Below are 18,106 nucleotides of genomic sequence, written 5' to 3' on the forward strand. Positions count from 1 at the left end.
CACGACCCCAGATTAAGACCTGCAGTGTTGGCACATTCTGCTAAGCAGCATACTATAGCTTACAAAAAACCCCCACAACCCATGGAGGTATGGAAGGAAGTCTCTGTCTTGCAGGTTAAAGGTCTCTAGCCAAATTTCATGTCTTTGGTTCCTCTGATGAATGCCTCACCTCAGACCTACAGCACACTTTCTTAGCTGGAAGACTTATCATCTTACAAGGGAATAAGAATGAGTCAAGGAGACCATGAAGGATCTGCAGAGTCCATACAAAAGAGGAGGGCAGAAAAACTGTAGCAAAGAGGTAGGCTGTGCAGGGAGAGTTTTGCTTGTTTATACAACTGCTTACAGGATACACTGACCAGCAAAGCAACTTTGGTTCCTTGGTGAGGCCAAGCGGTGCAACAGCGCCAGAGGCCAGGAGCTAGCAAAGGTTGGGTATTGTCACCTGATGATTTCTGGTTTGAAACCTGAGAGGACTGGGGAAGAAGACTGGGCACAGACAAAGTACATCTCTGGTAGCCAGATGACAATCCCAAAGGAAAGCGCTAACTTCAGATAAAATTCACGCTGTCATACCTAGCCTGTGGTCTTGAATGCTACCTGAATGCTTATATTCTGCTGTAACAAGGAGATACATGAAAGTTTATTGTAGGATGTTGCCAGCTATCATCTGCATATCCCCAAACACTGCTGGTCTAACAGTAGCGATTGCTTTCCATAGAATGAAGTCCCTTCCTTTATTAGTATGGGAGAGCTGGAATAAGCAGTAGCTATAATAATAGACCAACATGCAATACAATCTGCAAGCAATTAAGAAATGTGCTGCACTCCGCAGCTTTGACAGACACACGCCCTCAAGACTAGCAGGAGGGATGAAGTACCCCATGGATAACTACAACTGCACATGGAGGCTTTACACCTCATTATGATGCTGAAAGGTCACCCACAAGGCTGTAAGCCATAATGGCAGATGTGAGAAGGGAATAGTTCAACAATGTTTACTCTGAGCGAGAAGAGAAATAACCCATTTGTGGATCGCATTCCCAGAATGCCAGCCCAATGCGCTACATGCTGGACCAGGCCACTACAGGTAAGAGAGATCTTTACTCAGACCTCTATTAGAGATGCTGAAAAAACCAACAAATCACTCACGTTTGCAGAGCTCTGCCAGTGTGTTGCTGAGGGCCTCATGCTGTAAATCTCAAAGATCTCTTCAACAGGAATGCTGTTCTGTGAAGACGGGTAAAGAGAGGCTCAGCTCTCAGACACAGTGTTCTTTAAAGTGAATGTATGAAATCTAGCTCATATCTCTTTCCTTTGATCTCTGAAACAGCTTTCATGTGAACTAGTATTGTTTCATGCTGCTAGTACAAATCTATTGAGATCTGGTCCTGAAACTTGCTCACCATTTTGCACTTGGGTGAGACAACGTAAGTAACCTATACACATGCATAGGGCCACCTACTGAAACTGCCTATTTTGTTTTCTAAGGCTGAGCAAAACTTAATGGCTACCTGATAAAAATGAAACAGATTTGTAATATTTGCACTGTCTCTATACTGTGCTTTCAATGAACAAAGACATCCAGGGTACAGGGAGTGTTCCTAGACAGGTGTCATAGAGGAAAAGATATTGCTATCTTTCTTGCCCTCTTACCATTAATATTCCAGCATATGAAGATAATATCATAGCTTCTCTCTCAATTCGGTTGGGATACATGTGTCTGTTGCGAGCTGCAAAATTCCTGTATGGTGTTTTGAACAAGAAGATTATTAGCCTGGTGTTATAAATGTAAAAAGTAGTCCTGCGCTCGATTCACTGCTGCTTTTACTCCATTTTCAGACTGGTGTAACCCACTGCAACAGCAGGGCTTTAGCTTTGCAATACTCACATTTTCTCTCTTGTCAGTGCAGTCTGAGCATCCAAGTCATTTAGCCACAACAAAGCAACACTGAAGGCTAAGTTGTAATGGACCTGGAAAGACAGAAGAACCTTATGTGTTTTGTTTTACTGTAATTGCTTGACTAAGGGATGACAGAAAGACCAGAGAAATGCAGGAAAACATGAGCTGGAGCCCAGTATCTCTCAACCACACTGGGTAGCTCACCAGTTGCAAGACACTTGCTGAGGTTTGAGGGGTTTTAAACACACCCAGGAAGACTTTCTCAGCTTAGCTGAAAGATGTTTTGTTATGCACAGACACCTTTAGTTTGTGAATAATTCCCTTTGGTTAGTTGACTTGAACTTTATCAAATGTCCTCTGTGGATGAGCTATGTCTTGCTGAAAAATCAGCAAAAACTTGAGTTATCTTGGATACATTACACCTGGATGCTATTCACAGCCGATCTCTTTAGATGCTCATTTCAGTAATTGGCTTTTATTGATCATTGTAGGAACAGGTTATTCAGCTGCACCAAACAGCCATCCTTCAGAGTTCTAAGTAGCCCTACAGTTAAAGAGGATAGGAAGTAAGAAGTCTGGTGATTACCATGTCATCTAGAAAGGTGGGCTGCCTTTGTCCTCTTGGATCAAATTCATTTTCTCGTAGTCTGATGCCAACATAATCTCCCCTTAAAGCAAGAAAATAACTCCAAATTACAACTGGTTCTAAGCAATCCAGTGCATAAGAAATGTAATAGATGACTCTAAAGCTAGTGCAAGGCCAGGGCTAAATTTGCTATGATTCAGGGCTAGGAATCTGCTGCAGAATTTCTCACAGACACCTCCTAAGTAGGAAAGCTGTTAGTTTTCTGCATCACTGCTAACCTTAGCTTCCCTCAAACCACACTGCTGTCTTCTCCGAAGGCTCCAAAATATAGGAGGAGGTACAAATATGAATCAAACATTCAAAGTCTGGGGACTCACAGAAAGATTTCACTGTACAGTCAAGAGACTGAAAGAGATGCTTCATTGGTGCTTGTTCTTCTCATTCAGGGGAAGCCTGATTCTGCAATCTTTCCTCAGACTAAGTACTACTGATCCATGCAAGCAGTCCTAGGGAAGATGGGCACAGGACTTCTACAGAATAGAGGGGATGCTGCTTACATCCTCTAGGAGTTGTCTGCTGGGCACTCCTGCATCCAAGAGCATGAGCCGCTGCTGCATGAACTAGGAGACTGGTGCTGGGTGCATGGCAAGGGAGGAACTCTGCACCACCATGGTCACTCCCACTGACACAGAGCAAGTTCTGGGCTGTGACATCTCTACTGTCACATATACAGTCAGGTCTCACACTGCAGACTACATGTAAGAAAATGAAAGAGCATCTCGGAGGAAGTCTGTTCATACTTTCCAGCAAGAGAAGACTAAGGTTTTACAGTTGTCATCCAGCTAGGTCATACAACCCTTTATAATTAAACCAAATCCATCCATCCATGAAGGCAGTTGTGGGCAGTTAATACTTACAAGAGTTTTTCAATCTCTTTCTTTAGGCATTTTCTTTCCATACTCTAGCTGTCACTGTAACATAAGCTCAATGGGATCTAGGAGAGAGAAAAGTGCATCCTATCAAGTATGTCTATCAGTGAGCAAATCTGAAACACAGATAAAGAGTACGGGACTCTTGGAGACCCCCTACAAAAATCTGGCCAAAACCATTTCCCAGGTAGCATTGCAATTGAAGCTGAGAAAACACTAGTCAAGAAAGAGAAGACAGCACGCACACTACTGAAAGTGAGGGTAAGGAGTTTGGTAATGGGAAATGGGCAGAATGAGCCCATTTAAGATGAACATCAGTCTTGAGTGTCAGCTTGCAGGTTGCTTGCATCCCCATCACAGTGATGTATATCCTCTCATATAATGCAATCTATTGACCTGCTGCCACTTCTGAGTTTGTAGCAGGTGGCCTGCTCTCCCCACTGTGTGTGTTTTAATTGGATTTATGTGGTACAAAGAGGGGACAGACTGGGAAGAGGACAGGCTGGAAGAGATGAGGTAACAGCTGGCCTGACAGGACACAGCAAAGAGAGCAGCCAACACCTGGCCCAATCTGTTGTAAAATCAAAGCGCATGCTTCACTCCTCTGCTCCATAATACACAAAGCAATGACATACCTAGTAAGCTCTCTGTGTTACTGGATATTGTCCCCCTATTCTCTCTCATACATGTACACAAGAAATCACGGACTACCTGTGTCAGCTCTTGGAATAGGCCTCAGGATCTGGGTTTGGAGCCTCTCTGACTTCAGGTATCTATGAAGAGGAATTCCCTCTTGATGTTGCTGTTCCTTTCTTGCCTCTGCCACTCAGTTTGTGTGACAGGGAAATTAGGCTATGGCTTCACGCAGGTCTGCAGCTTTCTCCTGTTGCTTAGAAACAATGCTGCTGAGCTGAGAGAAATTAAAAGAAAAAAAAACAAAACAACACAGAGAAGAGGTTAAACCTGCACCTTCAGGTTGGGTTATCAGTTTCAAGCTAAATGATCCTTTTACACTTCTAGGCATTGAGTTTCACTGCTGAGTGGCTGGTTGGAAACATGGAAGACTTGCTAACAAGGGAGGCAGAGACTATTCACTGGGTTTTCTGATGGATCTAACTGCTTGTAAAAGAAGCTATCAGCTTCCACTGTTCCAGCATTCCACCATATGGAACAGTGAAAAACTAGACCTGATACCTCCCAAGAGCCCATCTAGGGTTCCATTTGCAGTATTTATGCATATAGCAAGGATCTTGCTACTTGTTCTTTCATCAATGTTATGGTTTTGCTTACAGTATTAGGAAAAATTCTAACAGCCAAGAAATCCCAACACAACTTACTAAATCCTGCTGTTTTCCTTCCAGTGGATGCAGGGCACATCTTGCGCAGGATTGCTGATGGTAACCAATGCATCATGATGACTAACAAGTCAGTGAGAGGCTATTGGATTTTGTAGATTAGGAAGGTTTGCAGGCTGTAGTTCTGAATGGAATGAGCCATCCCCCTTGTTGTGAATGTACTTCTCATGTTATTAACTTATTACCTAGTAAACAATAGGAATGGTTTGAGACATGATCATAATATTGCCTCTCTTTGTGATGGCCTAAAAAAACATAAAAGCAAATGTATTATAATGAGAAGTACATGTTTTCCAGGAAAAAGCCTACTTGGTATTTACAGAATTTGTGCTGTGCTTTCTCTTCCTTATTTCATTTCACTGCTCTCTTTCCAAAGCCCAAGCTTTAGGCATGTGCCCAGGCAGGTGCAAGAGGTAAAGGTGGTGGATATGGTTCTGCCACCTACTGTGTCTATGCCATAGCAGTGCAAAGCCAGGTGGGCAGCCACTGAGGGAGGGCTGGAGTTTGGGAATGGCCCCTTGTAGCAGCGTTAGATACTTATGGCCATTCTCATTCTATGGCAAAAGGAACACCAAGCTTAGCACTCTCGCACCTTTCATTCCAGCTGCGGGGCTTTTAATCAAGTTGGATTTGATTTCTGAGGGCATCCGCCTGGCAGGCATCATGGCAACTCCATGTCTTCAGTAGAGCTGCTGCTTGTTTGCTCTGCTTTGAGAAATGGAGATCTGCCGCCTGCCTTTCCTCCAGTTACACCTACCCAGGGCTCATCTGCTGGTATGGCCAGGTGAGTGTGAAAAGTGGCCTTCACAAAGTGAACATAGCTATGCCAAGACTAACCCAAAGTCCTGCTAACCCAACTCCTCTTCTATTATGTGGCAAGGGTGATACCCTGATGAAGAAAGTGACTTTCCTGAAATGAGGCTGGTCCCTAGCCCTGAGGTGAACTGACCCCTGCTGTTTCCCCAAAAGCAAGAAATGCCTCTTTCATTGCAGGGCAGGGAGGGGGGGTGGCACTGTGTTTGTGCTCTTCCTGAAGAAAAAAAATAGCAGCCACAAGGGAGGGGATGCTAGGGGAAGAGATGGAAGAGCTGCACCAGTAGGCATCAAACTTTCTCAGTGTATTTCCCCATTCTCCGCTGATTTGCAGCTCAGGACCTTCTTGAGCAAAAAGTGTTGTCTGGTCAGTTAATAGCCCTTGCTTGTTTTTTACTTGATAAACTTGTCCAATCACTTTTTGAAACCTGAGTAATAGACATCTGCAATATCACCTGGCAAAGATTTCCACTGTTTAAATAGGGCTGCGTGGGAAAGGGTCTCTGGTTTTAAGCTGTCCACTGTTAATTTAATTTGCTGGCCAGTGTACTTAATACCCTTAGTAAAGTAACTTAGTAAACTTAGTAGGAGCAAGTTTAGGCCCCTCAATCTGTTGAATTTGTTGTGCACGGAGCACAGAATACATATTAGTGAAGGACACTTAAGTCTTTTCCCCACACCATAGCACATTTAATGCCAGTCACAGGTTCCCCAAAGCAAGAAGTAAAGCAACAGGCAAGTCTGCGTGTCTGCAGAATTGTTATTCACTGCAGGTCTGATTTTCAGGCTGGTACGGAGGCTGTTTTGTCAATCTGCTATTTAATTAAGTTGGAAGGAATAAATTTTTTTAATAATTTGCACGATTTAATGGTCATCAGCTAATGTACTAACAAGTACCACATAAAATAGTAATAGGAGTAGGACTTGGGACTCTTGGAAAGGGCTACCATTCACATGCCTGTGGCAGCAGGTAGAAGCGTTTTTGCCAGCCTTGTTTGTATTGCACATTCCCTCTGCACCTCCACTGTAAATTGCTGTTCTGCAAACTGGCTGCTTTTTCCTTACAGGCCATTTCCTTAAAATATTTAACATCGTCACATCTGCACATGCAACATCAACTTCTTGAGGACAAATTCAAAGGTGTCTGGAAAGCAATGCGTTAACTTGGATTGAAATATAAATTACTTAAGAAGAAAATTTTCCTTTTAATAGACCGTAAAATGTCACCTTTTCGCAGGTGAAAGCTGCAAGCCAGGTGCTGAATTCTGCGGACAAACAAACCCTAACTCTTGGGCAAGATCTGTCCTTCAGAACAACCCGCGGGCTTTTCCGAGCCGTTTCAGGAGCGTTTTAGCTCTGCGTGCCCAGGGCGAGCTGCCGGCAGCAGCGCCGAGGGCCCGCGCTGGCGCCTCACAAGCACGGCCTCAAAGTTATGCGCTTCCAGTCAGAAGGGCGGCGGGACCGCGGCGGCTGAGAAGGCGGCATTTCGGGGTCCCCTTTCCCCGTGAGGGCGGAGAGCTCCCCCTCAGCAGCGGCTGCCTGGCCCACCTCGACATGGCAGCACAAAATGGCGGCGCGGCCTGACACGAGAGCGCGGGTGCCGCGGGCTCCCCGCACACGGAGGTCCGCCCGCGCCCTGAGGGACGGGGGAAGTAACGTCCCCACTCCAGCGCAACCGGCAGCAGGGATGGAAAGTTTGTGCGCCCCTGGTCTCGTCCCAGCTTTCCCCGGCGGAGCAGCGGGCGAAAGGAAACCGCCACTCCCCCCCGCCACCATCCCGCGGGGCGGGGCGAAGGGCGGGCTTCCCGCCGTCCCGGTTGCATTTCAAAAGTCTCCCGGCGGGCAGGGCTTCCTCTCCTCCCTTCCCTCCTTCTTCGGCCGCGGCGAGGGGCAGCCGCCCACCGTCCCGCAGGGCTCTCCGCGCCGGTGGGTGCCGAGGCCGCCGCACCGCACGCAGGTGAGGCGGGGTGTCCGCCCGCCCGCTCTGCTCCCCGCGACCGCTGAGGGGCCGCTGGCGCAAGGGAGGCGGTGGAGGGGCTGTAACGGCCCATGGGGGCCGTCGTGCCTGGGAGCGGCTCGGGGCGAGGTGCGGCGCGGTGTGGTGTGTCTGCGGCCGGCCCTGCGGCCTCGTTCCTTCCTGCGGGGGTCGGCGCAGCAGCGGGGCGGGGGGGTGAGGCCGCACGTACGCTTCTCGGGGGGAATGTAGGACCTGGCCGGTAAGCACTTGCTGAAGGGAAGACGACGGGTGCTAACCCTGCTCGGTGTCACTCTCTCCAGCTATGGCATCTTGGGAGGCTTCCAAAACATCCTTCTTCAGCCTGAGTGGCGTAAGAGAGCGGATGCGGGAGAAGAAAAACGGTGCCTTGAGGACTGCGAAGTTGAATGCCTCGCTTGCATCAAAAATCAAAACGAAAATCATTAGTAAGTGTATTTTGCCTTGCAGTGTGTGCAGAGGCTGGCAGCTACGTCAGCTTATAACTGTGCCTTTGGCCGTAGCCATTGTGGTGGTGGTTGGTGGCAGTCTCTTACCCAGAGCTTATATTTAACAGCTGCTTCTCTGCCTGGGGGTTTCTAGTGAATTAGTGAATCTAGTGAATACCCTGCAAATGACTGTCAAGTGCCACTTGAGGTGCCCAAAGGTGTCTGAGGTATCTGTGGCTGGCAGCTTTGATGCAGAACCTTTGGAGCAGCAGCTGGGGGCATCACAGGCTGCTCGGCAGCATCTCGGATGGCATTAGACAGCTGTGTCTGGGTAACCGAGTCCCCCGGGGTCCAAACAGCAAAAATAAGAGGTGTGGAAATTATTTTAGTGTATATGCAATCCTGTGCAGAAGCTAGGCCAACTGTGGTTTGTTTTTATGCAGGAAATAATGCAATTGTAGAACATGAGATAATTTGGACTACCTTGAAAAAGTTGGATATTTCTGTTACTTTTATTTGTTTTGAAATTGGGAAACATGGATCTACATCTGCTCAAGGGCTACTACAGAGGAAAGTAGGTTTTTCTCTCTCTTTTTGGATGGAGATGAGGACTCGGAGCTATAGGTGACTTGTTCAAAGTCAGAAGCATATCTTTCTAAACTCAGCACCTGAACCACGCCATCATTCATTAAGGATTGAAGCAGTAGCTTGCTGACTGAGCATGACCCACTGAGGATGGAGAGGGTGTCTGGCTGAAGTGTTGCAGGTTATTATGGAAAGTTTTTCCTGTACTCTGGAGACTTCTATTGCTGAAAGGAATTACACTGCTGACTTTGTGGGGGGGCTATTGAGTTGTAGAGATCTGGGCCTGAGGGAGGCTATTCAGGGAAGAGGAAGAAGTATGATGAGGGAAGAGGCATGGATGAGACCTTGGATGCTGATTCTGTGCGATACTTCTCTATCACTTACAGACAACTCCTCCACTATTCTCCCTAAAGCACAACAATAAGTCTCCCTAAAGCACAACAATAAAGCATTGGCCCTGGCCCTCAATGCGGAGAAAGCCAATGCACAGCGGCTCACCCAGGAGAAGACCATCTTACAGAAGGAGGTGGAGCAGTGCCACTTCCAGAATGCTGTGCTGCGGCATAAGCTCTCCTTCCTGGTATGGCAGTAACAGTGTGGCTGGCATGGAGAGGGGCGGTGGGCAAGATATGCAGCACTGGCATCTCAACCTTGGGAGGAGTGAGCTGTCACTGATTGTCCATACTCTCTACATATGAAAAATATCACCATTCATTTGCTTACTCTTTGTTCCAAGCTGTCTTCTCCCCAGAACTTGCCTTGTGCTGGCTACCAGCATCCTTGTTGGAATAGATGTTTTGGTTTAATGTCTTTATAGTTTCTCTCTCTTTATTATCTCAACATAGAATAACACCTTGAAAGAACTTGAAAACATAATGGCTGCAGTTAAGATGGCTCGGCTGTCTGAGGTAAACCATGGGAAACGTGAGCACGCTGCTCTGGGAAGGGGGCTGTGTTTGTCTCTGTCTTTTGCTTTGTGTTGCCTGCTCACTTCAGTGTTTGATGCTTCAGCTGTTTTTCTTTGCTTGCTTGAATTGTGCTGGCTGCATCCTTGTTTTTAGCTTGGTGTTAACGATTTCCAGGGTAATTTCCTCTGTAGGAAAAGCTACAGTTTCAAACTGCCTTATTCTGGGTCATTGGCTGTATTGGCCAGTAGGCTCTTCTGCTATGACAGGTTGTGACTTCTTTTCAATTTCTTAAGTGTTGCCATGGCAACTTGGGATAGGGAATGGGACACTTTCTATATGTCCTGTCTTGTGGGTGGGAAAATACTCCTGCTTCCTAGTCCCAGATTATCTGAACTAGTTTAACTTCATCCTTAAGTCTGTAGAGACAGAACCTGACTCTGCTGCAATTTGTTCTATAATTTGTGCAATTTTAAATGGGAGAGGGTCACCGGCAGTATTTGACATACTTTCCAGGGTGAAACTGAGCTTCTGCTGTTTCTGTGCAGGAGGGCTGACAGGGGATTGCAAGAGCTTTAAACACCTTCTATTTCTCTGCTTTCCAGTTCCATACAAGTCCTGCATCCTTGTCCAACAGCCAGAAGAGCAGCATGACTGAAGATAGCTGGGCCGATGATATTGCAGATGGTCAACTTGTGAGGTGGGCCTTAAAATGTCAGATATCACCAAGCTTGTCCTGAATTTGTATATGCTAAACTTCTTCTGTTTTATGTGTGTGCCCAGTTGTCTGTTTGACACGAGATGTCTTCTCTGAACCACCGCTGCTTGATGTTTTCCTTTACTCTGTGTCTTTCTGCTGCCACTCCTTGTCTTATTTGTCCTAATGCCAAGTCTATGCATAAACTGGTCCTTCTCCCTCCTTTGTTTGAAAGCGCATTCTTTTAGGTAGTTTTTCCTTTGTAGTTGGTGAGCACTGCAAGATGTCCTCAAGTGAGTGAGTGCCATAGCTGGCTGCTTTGACGTTTGTTACATATAAATGCTTAATAATCATCTGCTTGTATGATGTAAACTTGTGTTTTGAAAAGAAGGTCAGAGCAGGATCTCTTAAAATCTATTTGAAGTTCTGTTTCTCCTCTGTCTAGTCTCCCCTTTGAACACAGGGGAGTCCTTGGAGCTGTCCACACACATACCTCCAAGCAGCCGTGTTGGTGTTCCATAGCGAGGTGAACCTGTGGTCGCAACCTGTGTGCTGAAAGGCCTTACTTCCTTGTTGCCTCAGTGTATTTTTCTCCTGCTTCTGTGTCTGCAGCAGTGTGCTTTCCTTATCGAGCTGTGCTTGCACAGAAATGAGAAATCTGTCCTGGTTGGGCAGTGTGTGTTCTTCAGCACTTGAAGCCTTCAGAAATGTATTTCAGCAGCTCTTGATGGAGGTGAAAGCTGTAGCTATTCTGCTGGATTCTAGGGCCCGTCACAGGTATGGAACGTGCTCCACTGCTGTTATTCCTTCTCACCAGGGCTGTGGGGATGCCAATGAGGGTGCCCATTTCCAAGCTGAGGGATGCAGGACAGCAAGGTGGCAGCTCCACAGCAGTACAGACATCCTCACTAGAGCTTCAGAGACCTGCTTCTAATGAGCCCTTGGAAATCGTGCCTGTTGCCTCCAAAGACACTTTGCCACTACAGCCTGCTGAGAAGCCTCAGTCCCACCAGGAAGAGAATGGGAAGAAGCTGACTGAAGTAATGGAACCACAAGGGGATCTTCTTGACTCTCGTATCTTTGGAGGTAAATTTGTATCTTCTGCTGTTCTTCTGGTATGACTTTGAGTGTCTGTGTTCAGAAATGAATGAGTGCAGTGCCGTAGTTCCAGTTAGCTCCTAACCAGCAGCTCCTAATTACTGTTAGGAACTGCATGCTTCAGCGACGCTGGTATCACTGGAATGACATATATCCCAGAATGGGATGTCTTGGTGGGGATATGGCATGTTTGTGATAGCTCAAGATCACTCATCAGGCTTTCTGAGTAATAGGCACTGAGCTTACATAAGAATTTCAGAAATGTTTGAAGGAGCAGAATCTGACTAGATGCACATCTTTTCTTCTTTGTGGGTTTGCCATGTAAATAATAAGTCTCATACAGATCATGAGCATTCCTAAATATAGGGCTGGTTAAGGGATCTTGCTTTGGGCTGTCTTTCTGTTCTGAGGGGAGCCAGCTGAGCAATTCTGTTACACAGTAAGTTTGGGGAGTCCCTGTAGAGACAAAATCATGCTTTCTCTATGCTCTGGATTTGTGGCAGTGTGTGGGGCATGGCTTTTAGTGGTATGGGGAAAGCTGGCATTTGCCTGCTGCATTTCTCAGTCTTAGGAATGAATTTTGTCTTTCCAACAGAGGCCTTGTGTGCCACTCAACAAAATCCCAACAATTTGCCAGCACTTGCCTGGGAAGGTCATCCTCTTTCATATGAGGGTAACGAGATGGCAAAACATTTCTTTGATCGTCTCTCACAAGGGCATGTTACTCAGAGGAGAAAGCATTCCACCCTGTCTGCAACAAGCACTTCATCTTCTGGTGTGGATATCTTCCCGCCTGCCAGTTCCCCTCAGGCAGCTTGGTGGAGTATCACAACGGACAGCAGCAGCTCCAGCAAGAGCAACACACAGCCACAGCTGAAATCTCCCAGCCCTCTAGTTTCACCTACTCAAACCAGTGTTATTCCTGACAGAAAATCTTTGGGTAAAGAGATTTTCTGTGATCAGCCACAGGCTAAAGAAACTGGGTGTGGTGTTGAAACAGACCCCAGCTATAGCCAGGCCCCTGAGTTTGTTTCTGTAAAGGTCAAAAGCAAAGTTAATTGTAAAACTGGTGAGAAAACAACTGTTAAAAAAGCAAGTACAGGAAAAAAGAAAACAAATGGAATTAAAAACAATGCAGAAAGTAGTCCTGATCTACCTCAAGGTGAAGAGAGTGCTCAAAATGCAAAGAAGCTTCTTCAGCCAAAAGTTGCAACATGTGCTAGTGGGTCTGAAGTTTCTGAGATGAGGCAGAAGGCTTGTGTGGGGGCTTTCAACAGGAAGAACAGAGCCTGTGGTGTGGAGCAACATTCCTGCTTTCCTGATGAAGTCCGAGATCTCAGAAGAACATATGTGGTGAATACAGCACAGCTGCACGGTCTTGGAAGTGGTGACTTACTGCAACAGGTTAACAAGGAAGCTATCTTTGAGATCCAAAGTATGGAGAGCTTGTCAAAAAGCGCAATTTGTACCTTCTCAAGTCATGAAGTTCCCTCAGATGATTCCAGTCTACAAATTTCACTTTTTATGAGGAAAGAGACCTCAAGTGCCTGTGCTTTGCAAGAGGACTCAAGTGTGAGCACAAAGAACATCAGACAGAAAACCAACAGGAAAACTAGAGTAATTAGGCAAAGAGATGACTCTGAGGAGAATCTGCAAAACAGTGTTAAAATACCAGAGGCCAAAGCTGAAGAACAGCCTAAAAGAAGCCAGAGAAGCAGGAGGAAGACTGTCAGGAAAAGCAGTTGTAGTGATCAGAGAAATGAAGTTGATGTTTTTGGGCCATGTATAGATGTTCAAGGAGTAGCTAAGGAGAGCACAAAGGATTCACCAGGTAACCTTAAATGTAGCAGGAAAACTTACGTTGTCCGTCCTTTGGATCTTGCAGGAAACTTGGGTTGTGTCCAGACAGATTTTGAAGGGGGTGAAATTGTACCTCCCAGGCCTATTGCTGGGAGCAAAGCTAGCAAAATCCCCAGAGTTCAGAGGATGGTAGCTGCTCAGAGCAATAAAAAACAGACAGGGGGCCTTCAAGAAAAGGGGCAAGCTAAAGTTGACAACAACATGAATGCTTCGAAAAAAGAGGCCTATCCCAAACCAAAGCCTCAGAGGAAGAGGAACACCTCTAGACCACCAGAGACTGATTCCCTGGCCAGACAAAGTGGTGGTGCCAAGACGCTCACTGGAAGTTCAGCAGAACTTGCATCCAAGCGAACTGCCCTGATGGGAAAGTTTTCCTGCATTAGGGATCTGCTGTCTGAGCCAGATGCCTTCCTGGAGGAGCAGATACCCGAGATACCGCTTACAAATAATCTTACAGACCTTTCGCACGGTCTTGAATCCTCCTCTGTGACCTGTTCTGCAGCTTCACCTGTCAGCTCCAGGCTTACAGATGTACCAGTTTCCAAGAGCTTAAGTACTGAGGGAAACAGAATGCCAGAGAAATCCTTTGTTTGGCCAGAAAGCTCCCTGATATTTAAAGAAAAGACTGTAGAGGAAATACCTGGGAAAAGAAACCAGGTTGAGTCAAGTTCTCGGAGCTCGTCTTCACAGGAACCTGGTAGGTGGTAGGCTGGGGCGGGAACCTGTGTTTGGAGATGAGTGCCAAAAATCCATGCAGCAAGTGCTTATATCTTTCTTACCCTCCTCTCTTTTTTCAGAGTTAAAGGTCAGTGTCCAATACACCATTTATGCTTCCACTTGCACTGGCCAGTCATTTCTGTGGCTGCATTTGCTTCTAGTTTATCAGCATTCCTATAAGAATTTCTGGTCACTTGTTCATGCGTGGATATTGGGAAAGGACTAGGAGCAAGTCCCATTTTACCACTCTTGTTATCTACAGGGCATGCCTGTCAATTTGGAAAATCAATTACTCAAGCAGGTGACAAGTATAATTTGATGCTGACCCTGCCTACTAGGGGGCACAATATGATGAAGATGGCAGGTTTTTGGTCCAGAATGGTTAGTGCTGCAAGGATTCAGACTTTATACCTCTAGGTGGTATGTTCAATGGAAATTCATCAGGAGCTACCTAAATTCTCTTGGTTGTGTTTTTTTGGTTTGTTTTTTAAAAGGATTTGGACAGTGTATCCCTTGGCTGATAATAGTAGAGTTAAGCTGAGCCTTTTTTGGAGCTTGCTGTTATTGGATACTCTGTAAAGAGAGTTGTTTTGTGGGTTTTTTCCTTCCTGTAGCTGTTAACAAACAGGCCTGTTATAGGTAGAGTGGGCTGTACGTTGTAGAGAGGGAGGAAATTTGTTCTCCTGCCCTCCCCCTCTTGGCCAACTTCACTTTGAAAGATGCAGTAAACACTGGCAGGGTCCTGTGTCTTGCTGGAAGTCTCGTAGGTTGCTTGGGTGCCATAAGCTTGCTTTCTCCTCCAGGCTGTAAGCTCCTGGGCACTACAACAATCAACTATCACTTTTGTATCATTTTTCTACTATACCAGGGCCCAATGATACTAGTGGTATTAGTGACCTGTATTTTTTCAGTGGGGAACCTAATTTTATTCATGAGCTGACTTTTGAGGAGCAGGTCTGGGATTTTTGGACAAAAATGGTGTCCTGAGTTTAGAGGGAACATGATTGGATTCAGGTTTGTGCAGTGTTCAGAGAAACCTGGTAATGCAGCCCTTCTCTCTTTGGCAGCTGTATTTCTTAGGATATCTGGAAATGATTTGGAAACACTTTGATAAACTCATGTGTGAATGTCTACCTTTGCAGAGATCAGGCCACTACAGGACTTGACCAATGCCGGGACTCTGTCTTCCTCCAGCTCAGAAGAAGTGTCAGGGCGCTCATCCAGGCGGAGACAGGAACCAACCTGCTATGCAGAGCCAAAACTCAACAGGTTGGGCTTTAAACTATTCCTTCCCATGACTATTCCCATGCTGAAACTCCTGCTCTGCTCTCATGTGCTCACTCTCCAGGGCTGGACTCTCTGTCACTTTGTTTGTCTTTAAGTTCCTCTTACCCCTTCGTGTTTCTGTGACCCTCCTCTTCTACCACAGTGTGGTTAAGCCAAAATTCTGCATTAGCACAGATGCATGTGCAGGCTTCTGGTAACAAGCTACCAAAGATGTTACTTCCCTCACTGAAATGAGCACATGCATTTCTTAGCAGACTGCATCTCTGGTACTCCAGTGCTAATGAGGGATTAGCATGAGGATAAAATACAGGCTAAATAAAGACAGCTAAGCGAAAGCCCTGATTTCACTTGCTGCCATTCTGTGATATCTAAAGTTTTATACAACAACTGAGTAATACTTCCATTTTAATCGGGTTTCAGTGAAGGAAATGCTAGGTTTTGAGGAGGGCTCTCCCCTGTGAGCAGGCTGTATCTATATTCGCTTCTTCAGGCAGATACAAGTACCTAAACAAGTAGTTGCATCTTTTTCTGAAAAAACTGTAGATTCAGTACATCCAATGGCTACTGTACAGAACCATTTAACTCCTAAAACGATGACTTTGTTGTTATGCTACTGACCAATACTATGTTTTTTTCCCTGAGAAGTGTCACAGTTTGAACTTTCTGTGAGGAGTTGGTTATACTGGGTCAGAAGGTACTCTGTGTTGGTACAGCTGTTCCTGTACTGGACTGTACTGGATCTTATAGTGGAAGTATTTCAGTAAAATCAGAAACTTTAGAGACTGAAATCATACATGTATTCAAGAAATAACCTTGATGGTTCAATCTAACCCTTTTGGTTCTGCAGGAAACTGAGGCGGGGTGACCCATTTACAAACACGGAGTTCCTCCACTCCCCTCTCTACAAAACCAAAATGAAGAAAACTGCCAAAGCCAAGGAAATGACCAAGAAGATCCAAGAGGAAAAAGAATGGCTTCCTGAAGGATGTCCCAGTGCCAAGGCAGGCAAGCTAATAATAATGGGAAGAGACATGGAGCCAGAAGTAAAATAGTGGTTGAACAGGCAGCCCCTGAGCTCCTAGGGGCTTGTGCATCTTTGCTAGGATATCTCTAATGTTTTGCATAGCTTATTTTTTATTTTAATTTTAAAGTATAAATAAAGTCTTCTATGTGGACAGTATAAAAGCTTTGTGGCACTTATTCCCCATCCTCCCCTCCTCCACCTTTAAATGCTGGGGGTGCTTGTCTGCAAAGTCTTTGTGCACAAGTGCTTGTGGCACCACAGACAGCTAGCTGGCTCTGCCAGTTCTCTCCTGGCCCTACACAAGCCTGGAGAGAGCACACCTTGGAGGGCTGATCTTCTGGCATTGCAGATACCCACAAGGGCTGCTGAAAGGGTATGAAAGGATTGCAGCAGCCCAGGCTTTGACAGCAAGCAGAAGAGGCATACTGACATACTGCCTAGTGTTACCTCCTGTTAAAGGTGGCCTGTACAGGTAGAGCAGTCCACTGCGAAGTTATATTTAGAGTTGACTGCTGAAGCCTTGGACAGCCCTAAAAGTCAGAGCTCTCCGCTGTTCTGGAAGGGAGCCATGTCAGATAACAGATACATCCCCTCTCACTGTATTTGCTGTCAGTGGGAATTTGCAATGGAAATTCCACCAGTCCTGAGCATGCAGTACCTATGACACAGATGCACACGTACAGTGCATAACAGTGTCAGCACTAAAGGTGTTCTTTGACTACATCAGTGTCAGCGCTAGGCTGTACTTTGATTGAAGACAACGTTTGCTGGGATCTGTAGTGGGAATGTTGGTGCAAAGGGCTATTGCTGGTGGTGAGAGCTACAAGGGCCCTGCCCAAGAGCTCTGTGAAGCAGGTGGTACACTGTGAAGCAGCCAATTGTGTTTCAGGAAATCCTGTGCTCTTTTCCATTGCAGACCGAGTGCCCGCTGGCCTCCAGCACTTGCTTTTTTAGGGTCTACTGGTGTCTAATTTTGAAGGTTATTGATATTAAATGTTTGAGGGAGTGGTGAGGAAAAGAAGTGATCATATTAGTAGTAAAGGGGAAGGCAATATGCCTCCTTGGAAGCAGGAAAAACTCTTTCTCCATGGCAGAGCAGGGAGAGGGATGCTCTGTTCTTATGGTCACACTTACTGCTTGTCCTGCTTTTGGCTGGCATAGAGTTAATTTTCTTCCTAGTAGCTGGTATAGTGCTGTGTTTTGGATTTAGTATGAGAATACTGTTGGTAACACACTGATGGTTTAGTGTTTACACTGGTCAAGGACTTTTCAGCTTCCCATGCTCTGCCAGGTGCACAAGAAGCTGGGAGGGGGCACAGCCAGGACAGCTGACCCAAACTGACCAAAGGGCTATTCCATACCACATGACATCATGCTCAGTATAGAAACTGTGGGGAGTTGGCCAGGGGGTAGCGATCAGTGCTCAGCAACTGGCTGGGTGTTGGTCAGCGGGTCATGAGTGGTTGTATCATCTGTTTTTTCCTGGGTTTTGTTCCTCTCTCTTGTTTTCCTTTTCATTACAATTTATTATTTTTTTGTTCCAATTATTAAACTGTTCTTATCTCAACCCATGAGTTTTCTTACTTTTGCTCTTCAGATTCTCTCCCCCATCCCACCAGGAGAGGGGAGGATGAGCGAGTGGCTGTGTGGGGCTTAAGTTGCCAACTGGGGCTAAACCACAACACTGCTGCTTCCCTCACCACAGAGACGTGTTCCTTTCTCTCCTCAGCACTTCAATGACAGCCATCAGTTCATGAGGATAGACTGGGTCTTGCTGGACTCTGCAGAGTCCTCCAGAAGATGGAAACTTTGTTAGTACAGAGGGAAAAGCGTCATCTGCAGTCAGGTAAATGCTACTACATTGCTTACACTTAAGCTATACTGTTAAGTCATTAAAACAAACAAACAAAAAGTGTAAGATTTAAA

General features: G+C 45.9%; 1 protein-coding gene across 2 annotated transcripts; it reads left to right on the plus strand.

Annotated features, from left to right (window-relative positions):
• Nucleotides 1-7,385: 7,385 nt before the first annotated feature.
• Nucleotides 7,386-16,326, plus strand: LOC142414512 (uncharacterized). 2 transcript variants are annotated; one of them, XM_075511824.1, is made up of 9 exons: nt 7,386-7,543; nt 7,864-8,007; nt 8,979-9,172; nt 9,438-9,500; nt 10,103-10,197; nt 11,012-11,280; nt 11,888-13,849; nt 15,012-15,138; nt 16,004-16,326. In XM_075511824.1, exons 4-9 carry the CDS (start codon nt 9,468-9,470, stop codon nt 16,206-16,208), a joined length of 2,691 nt encoding a protein of 896 aa, XP_075367939.1. In that variant the 5' UTR covers nt 7,386-7,543; nt 7,864-8,007; nt 8,979-9,172; nt 9,438-9,467; the 3' UTR covers nt 16,209-16,326. The 2 variants fall into 2 exon arrangements, with proteins under 2 accessions (XP_075367939.1, XP_075367938.1); XM_075511823.1 differs by lacking the exon at nt 8,979-9,172.
• The last annotated feature ends 1,780 nt before the right edge of the window (nt 16,327-18,106 follow it).

This window comes from Mycteria americana, chromosome 9 (genome assembly GCF_035582795.1).
Source record: "Mycteria americana isolate JAX WOST 10 ecotype Jacksonville Zoo and Gardens chromosome 9, USCA_MyAme_1.0, whole genome shotgun sequence".
Taxonomy (NCBI): Eukaryota; Metazoa; Chordata; class Aves; order Ciconiiformes; family Ciconiidae; genus Mycteria; species Mycteria americana.

Bases quoted from the DNA above. Each gene is read 5' to 3' on its own strand.
- LOC142414512 (XM_075511823.1), top strand. From the start codon at position 7,969: ATGCCTCGCTTGCATCAAAAATCAAAACGAAAATCATTA. The intron at 9,501-10,102 runs GTAAACCATGGG...TCTGCTTTCCAG, and splicing joins AGATGGCTCGGCTGTCTGAG to TTCCATACAAGTCCTGCATC. The intron at 10,198-11,011 runs GTGGGCCTTAAA...CCTTCTCACCAG, and splicing joins GCAGATGGTCAACTTGTGAG to GGCTGTGGGGATGCCAATGA.